Source organism: Loa loa (genome assembly GCF_000183805.2).
Source record: "Loa loa unplaced genomic scaffold supercont3.266, whole genome shotgun sequence".
Classification (NCBI taxonomy): domain Eukaryota; kingdom Metazoa; phylum Nematoda; class Chromadorea; order Rhabditida; family Onchocercidae; genus Loa; species Loa loa.
Window position 1 is genome coordinate 61,920 of NW_018108446.1, and position 6,349 is coordinate 68,268.

Consider the following 6,349-nt stretch of genomic DNA (forward strand, 5'->3'; position numbering starts at 1 on the left):
TTTCCTCCTCTCTCTCTCTCTCTCTCTCCCCTTGTATTAGAAGAAGAAAATGACATAAAGATGGGGCAAAGTTTTAATGCGATGTATTTTCTAATAATAATCTCATCTTTTTTAAATTGACTTCTACGTGTATTACACGCATACGTGGACTTTCGTTTTTTTTTTTTCGTGCTCAATTAATGAATTTTTTTCTAATTTAGATAAAATACACATTGAGAATACACCACCAGGAAGCTGTCCCTTTGGTGAGCCACCTCTTGGTGATAATGCACCTGTAATATGCGGTGACGATGCAGGATCATTCGAATGCCCAAAAGGATATTATTGTCGCATGGGACCACCTAATGTATGCTGCCTCGAAAAATTCCTTCCAGGTAATATCATATCAACTGGAAATTATGATAAATTTTCCTTCTAAAGCGCATTTATTCTACAAGGCATTAATCCTGATATTATGGTCAAAGTTGAAGTGGCCACAATAAGTATTCCGATACTGCAGCGGCATCAACTTTAACCACTTTGATCATACTTCAGAAAATTGGTCTTTTGATCTTTTAAATGTACATAAATGAATTAGTCGTAATTGTAATTTTTCCCATATTTATCCAGAATCTTTTAAATTATGCTGAAAAATGATCATATTACAAAATTAGAACTTTGGAATTGAATGCCACTTAAAATTGAAGTGAGTGCTATAATTATAACTATTAAATGTTTGAAGTGCTTCTTATAGTTTTGGAAAAAGCATTAGTGACAAAAAAAAATCAGAAAAATATTCGTTTTTCACCACGAAAACCAAATGATGATATTGGTTATCAACCGGAAGAAGGTCAGAAAGGAAGCGAAGGTAACTGTCATTCTGCTACAAATACTCGCTGTATAAATTAGAGTTTACAAGTTTTTGTTCAAAATTCACTCCACAAATCTTTAAATTTTTTTTGACCCTCAAAAGGTCAGAAATGTTACAAATAATTATCATTATCTTTAGTGGAGAGTTCGCAATCGTTAATTGTGCCAACAAACATTTGTCCGGATGGTTCCGATGCACTAGTTGATGATTCTACTCAACAACCGCTCAAATGTGGCTCAGGTTATGATGGTCAATCACTTTGTCCAGTTGGCTATTATTGCTCTATTGATTCAGAGAAGAATGGTAATATTTCAGTAACCCTATTGATGATACATTTATAATCACATACTTTTATCTTATCTATCATTGTAACTCATCCTAAGGCGATATTATCGCAAGATTACATTGATTGAATAGCAAAAAAAAAAAAATGTTGTGCTAAATTTTTTGCATATTTACAGGACGATTATGTTGTCAGCTTGGAGTAATGGGAGTGAAGATCCCACCTCCTCCAAAGATACCACCATATTTCGGATTGCGACCCTCAAATCCAGGCGAAGTACTCCCACGCGGATCTTTGCCATCTGATTATATTACGCAAAAACATCGTTAGTATATTGATCGAAAAGTTTTTCTCCATGCTTTTTTCGCCCAATAATATTGATAAAGAGAGTAGGGTGATACTTTTAATAATACTGATAAAAAGAGTAAGATGATACTTACAATAATATTGATAAAGAGAATAGGGTGATATTTTCAATAATACTGATAAAGAGAGTAGGGTAATAGTTGAATGAATGGATGAAATTTCATTCCTCTAAGTGTTTATGAAATCTGTAGCTATTACAAAATTTGTTGATCTTAGAGCTATTAATTAAGGCTAGTAATTAGCCGAAATATCCAGCACCGTTTTTTTTTACAAGCAATACAATGTTTACTTCAATCGTGAATTGCTTATTCCAATAAATTATTGTTTCAGAAGAAACCGGAATATCAAATGTAGCTGAGTCTAGTGAAGGGTACCGGTCGCATCTAGTTTTAGGCGGCAATAAATTAGCCACCAATGGTTTTTTTTCCTTATCTCTTTATCACTTAATATTTCACTCGAAATTAAAAACAAAAACAAAATGATGCAGTAGAAGTCACATACTAGGGTCATTGTAAGCTAGAAGAAGAGGAAGTGATCCAGTGACCGACAAGGAATTTCTTTTTTACCTGTACTATGATCATAAACCATGATGATTGTGAAATATAAGAAGATTTCCATAGACTAAAGTATTGTTATGAAGCCATTTCGAGCATTCACTTTTCTTTTTAGTACGACCTATAATTGATTCTCGAGCACCAGAAAATGAGGCGATAGACCATTCCGGAAATCTCGTTCCGGTTGACCAAGCAGCAGATTCTTCCAGAAATCTCGTTCCATCTGGTCAGTTTTGTTTTTTATTTGGAAATATTTATACCTGCAATCATATGCGTTACGATATCATATGCGTTACATGCATTGCGATGTCATATGTATCACGTGCAATTCTGGCTAATTTTGCAAAAAAAAAAAAGAAAAAAATGCAATCAAAGTACAAGGTAATGAATGATAAGCCGTTCGATAGTGTAACTTTTCAGAAAATGAAGGAATATATTTCATTTTTAAATTATTATTGGGTGTGCTACTAAGTATTCTATCACGGAAATTAATCAATTGTTGAAAAATAATGTTAAAAATCAGTCAATTAACATAGGTTAATAGCAAGCCGAAGTTTCCAGTTCTTTTACAAATTCAATTTATTCATAATAAATTCATTCCTCATTAAACAGAAACAATTTGCATATTTTAGACTCCAAATTGCAAGATGATGTTTATGGTCGAATGATGCTTAAATCAAATGATCAAACATTTCGAACACAGGGTTTTTTTTTTTCATCGTTCATCTTTTTTTCTTTAAAAAAACAATTAATCATTAACTTATTAAGGGCATAATTAATTTCAATTAGTTCGTTTCAAAAGATAATTTTACAGCATTATCCAACATATAGTACGCTATAACTGATAGTAAGTGTTTTTTTCTAATTTGTGATATTAACAACTAATAGTTACTTTCTGATTTATGATGTTAACAATGTTCATTACACTTTACAATCCAATGGATAATATAGCTTCACCTGAAACGGAAACTAACGAAGTTCAAATTGATGTTGGAGAAATGAAAGATCCATTTGAATCATTGGAATATGCTCAAAAAACCACTTCCGATCGAAGTATTTGCCTTCTGAAGCCTAATGAAGGTTTGATTTTATCAATATCTCAAACTGTTATCGCTATTTTCATCATCCTTTTCTAAATTTTAATCAATAATATTTTCTCTTCTAACATAATGAGTTAAATTTCGTCTATTCCCACAAAATGTTATTTAGATCATCACCTTATATTTAGATCAAAAAGTACAAAATATATATTTCAGGTCGAACATGTCGGGAAAATGAATCACCTCCTCGAACAAACTTACAGTATTTTTATAGTAGTCGTGACAAACGTTGTAAACTCTATTTCTATCGAGGATGCGGTGGTAGTCAGAATCGATTCGATACCAAAAGGCATTGCGAATTAACTTGCGCCGTAAGTATTATTTTTATTTTTATTAGCTGGAATATATTTTGGTTAGAATTTATCTCCTTTTGCTTATTTCTTTTCTTTTGGATGGATCCATCTTAGAAAGGGAAGCAAATCAGTTCAGCAAAAATATTAGCCTAGCCAGGCTATTTTTTGAGCAGTAGCAATGGGAGATATATTTAGAAAGAATATTGCTTCTGTCAAACTCCCCTAAATTAGGCGAAAATAGGATACTAATGAATTGTTCATAGCTATTTCAGGGTATGTAATGTTGATTGTCGAACAGCTAATTGATCAATTAATTGCGTTCTAAGTGGACACATTCATCTTTACAACAACTACGTCAAATCAACGTCATACACTTACTTCATTAACCTTTGACATTACCATTCTGTCTATTACTTGTATGTAAATGAACAAATTGTCAAGAGGCTATCGATGTAAAGATCTTTGTTTTCCCTGTTTACCATTTGTTACTGCATCGATAGTCTTTAAGTAATGCTTCTAATTATCTCAAGGCCCTCCAGAAATTAGGCTAACCTTTTTTTGTTTCTAAAGACTAATGGCATATACCTTCATCTTGTGCTTATCTTTCTCTTAATATCTAAAACAAGAGAATGAGTGAAATGGGCCAAATGTTTCTAGGACGTGATAAATCTGATGAATATTCCACAATTACCTAAGCCTAGACATATTTAATCTTCAGTGAACGCAAATATACTTTACCTAATTATACTTCCAAAAGAAAAAATAACGCTAAACGATTTGACTACAACAAATGTCATCTTGTACGTATGTTTCTATGTCTATGATTTATACTTACAGGTCTTAATTAATCTATTGATAATGATGAAAGTATTTGCCGGACATTTTAAACAGATTCAAAAATGACAATGACTGAAACATCACATAAAATCACGTGGAAAGAGAATGTTCGATAGCTCTGAACACGCCGCAAATACATCACACTAAAAAATTGATGTAATATGTTTAATTAAACGCATTGCCTTAATGACAAGCCGTATGTGACAGTATGCGTAGACGTATGTGACAATTTCTCTTTTTCGTTAGGCAATTTTATGCCAACCTGCTTCACTTGTCATAACTTAAGTAATTATCAATTAATAATCGATAAAAGTCTGATAAAAAATTTGACATTCTGCCAGACTGACGCAACAAATTGTGGGCAACAAGTGATCCATTTCAGTTGTAAGTGCGTGACAACTGAATATCATCACTGAAATACACTTAAGATCACGTAATACACGTAACCTCCTACAAGTTGTATTTTGTCGCGAGAGGATAATTTCCGCTGAAATTCAAAAAACCAACTAGAAAGAGTGGAAGGGCATTTGTTTACTGTTTAATACTGGTTTGTTAGCTTATTTAGATGAGCCTGAAAAATTGAGTCATTTGAATTTGCTGTGATTAAATTTGTTTTCCAATTTTTTGATTAACAAAAATGAGAAAGTTGAAACAATCATTTCCCCATTCCTGCCATTCTAGCACTAAACCAGACATTTTTCTAGCTCAGCTTGGCTGAAATAAATATGTGAAATGATAAATTCAAAAAAAAAAGAAAAAAAAGAAAAAAGAAAAAAAACTCAGAAATGCTGAACGACTGAAGGAAATTGCAGCAGGGATATCGTATCTATCTATCTTCCAGAGTACCGAATTCAACAGCCCATATTGAACGATGTCCCATGTTCTCTGTCATTAATCATCCCTGCATTTTTGATTGCCGACAATATCGTGTATCATTATCCACACCTTATACCGTCATCCCAAAAGGCGCATTACAGTTCATTACTGTACCTCACTCAAAGAGTTACAGTAGTTGCAGAGATACACTTGTGTGCAGGTCTCGTAGCGAAAGATGGTTGGCGCGCAAAAGAACAATTTGAATTTCTAATTGATGGTGGGTACATTAGTAAACATTAATTAATAACCATTAATAGGTGCAATGGGATGGAATTGGATAGTGGCAAACTATTGTTTTTCGATTATACTTTTATTCCGACACATTATTTCACTTCTTGAGTTTATTTTCATAAATTAAACAGAGATTATCTTTGTTATATGCTTCATCGTAATTGATATGATATGCTTACATCACATAGAATGACCAGTGGTCTTTCATATACCATTTCTTAGAGGTATCATATTATGAGTTTAGTATCTCTGTAAATCGTGGAGTGAGTGGTCAACGGAAACGACAATAATGAATGAAACACTAAATGAATTGCTGAATTTGTTCGAAGATGATGAACAATTTAAAGGTTTATTTTATAATTTTATTCTGATGATACCACTCATTTATTATTCACTCTTTGATAGAAATAACACTTATCTGCATTCAGCAGATGTAACCTTCTTTTGTTTTGCACTTTTCTACTTAACAGTTGACAACTCACATTGATTTGTTGATCGAATATATCTAAGTTAATGCTATGGATGTATCATAATTTTAAGTACAAAAATCACCGAATGTCGATGGTGGAAATGATAGAGGAATGAAGAAGATGGATGACAAACAAAAAAAGGATAGGACTAATTTAACTATATCAAATACAATTAGCGCTGAAAAGAAACGTAAGTACGAGACATAAATATGTGTTGGGGGTTGATAAAGAGTTATGTATTGTTTCATATCGGATTACAGACTTATTCTTATATCGAGTTGTGGACTTGCTAACTTATATGTATTACTTGAGTTACATTTCACTATGCTGATCTGTTCTCTTTCAGTATGTTATTGTGAAAGAAATGACGAAATTGAAGCGTGTATTTAAAAAAAACGTTCGTGTCGCAAGCTATGTATATATATATATATATATTATATATATATATATATATATATATATGTATATATATATGTATATATATATATA

The 6,349-nt window shown here is 32.2% G+C and overlaps 2 protein-coding genes across 2 annotated transcripts in view; both read left to right on the forward strand.

The window, feature by feature from the left end:
* The window catches only part of LOAG_18339 (kunitz/Bovine pancreatic trypsin inhibitor domain-containing protein), a gene marked incomplete at both ends in the record, with an annotated part of 8,800 nt that extends 5,073 nt beyond the window's left edge, over positions 1-3,727 (forward strand). The window contains 10 exons of the mRNA XM_020451000.1: positions 201-374; positions 734-847; positions 989-1,153; positions 1,312-1,458; positions 1,830-1,916; positions 2,169-2,279; positions 2,686-2,757; positions 3,005-3,133; positions 3,310-3,464; positions 3,719-3,727. Coding sequence (XP_020305262.1) covers positions 201-374; positions 734-847; positions 989-1,153; positions 1,312-1,458; positions 1,830-1,916; positions 2,169-2,279; positions 2,686-2,757; positions 3,005-3,133; positions 3,310-3,464; positions 3,719-3,727 — 1,163 coding nt within the window. The remainder of the gene's footprint in view (positions 1-200; positions 375-733; positions 848-988; positions 1,154-1,311; positions 1,459-1,829; positions 1,917-2,168; positions 2,280-2,685; positions 2,758-3,004; positions 3,134-3,309; positions 3,465-3,718) is intronic.
* Positions 3,728-5,679: 1,952 nt separating this feature from the next.
* On the forward strand, positions 5,680-6,067 carry LOAG_11655 (hypothetical protein; the record flags this gene model as incomplete). Its single annotated transcript, XM_020448391.1, has 2 exons — positions 5,680-5,737; positions 5,931-6,067. The coding sequence occupies 2 exons, from the start codon at positions 5,680-5,682 to the stop codon at positions 6,065-6,067; spliced, it is 195 nt and encodes a 64-aa protein (XP_020301462.1).
* Positions 6,068-6,349: the final 282 nt, after the last annotated feature.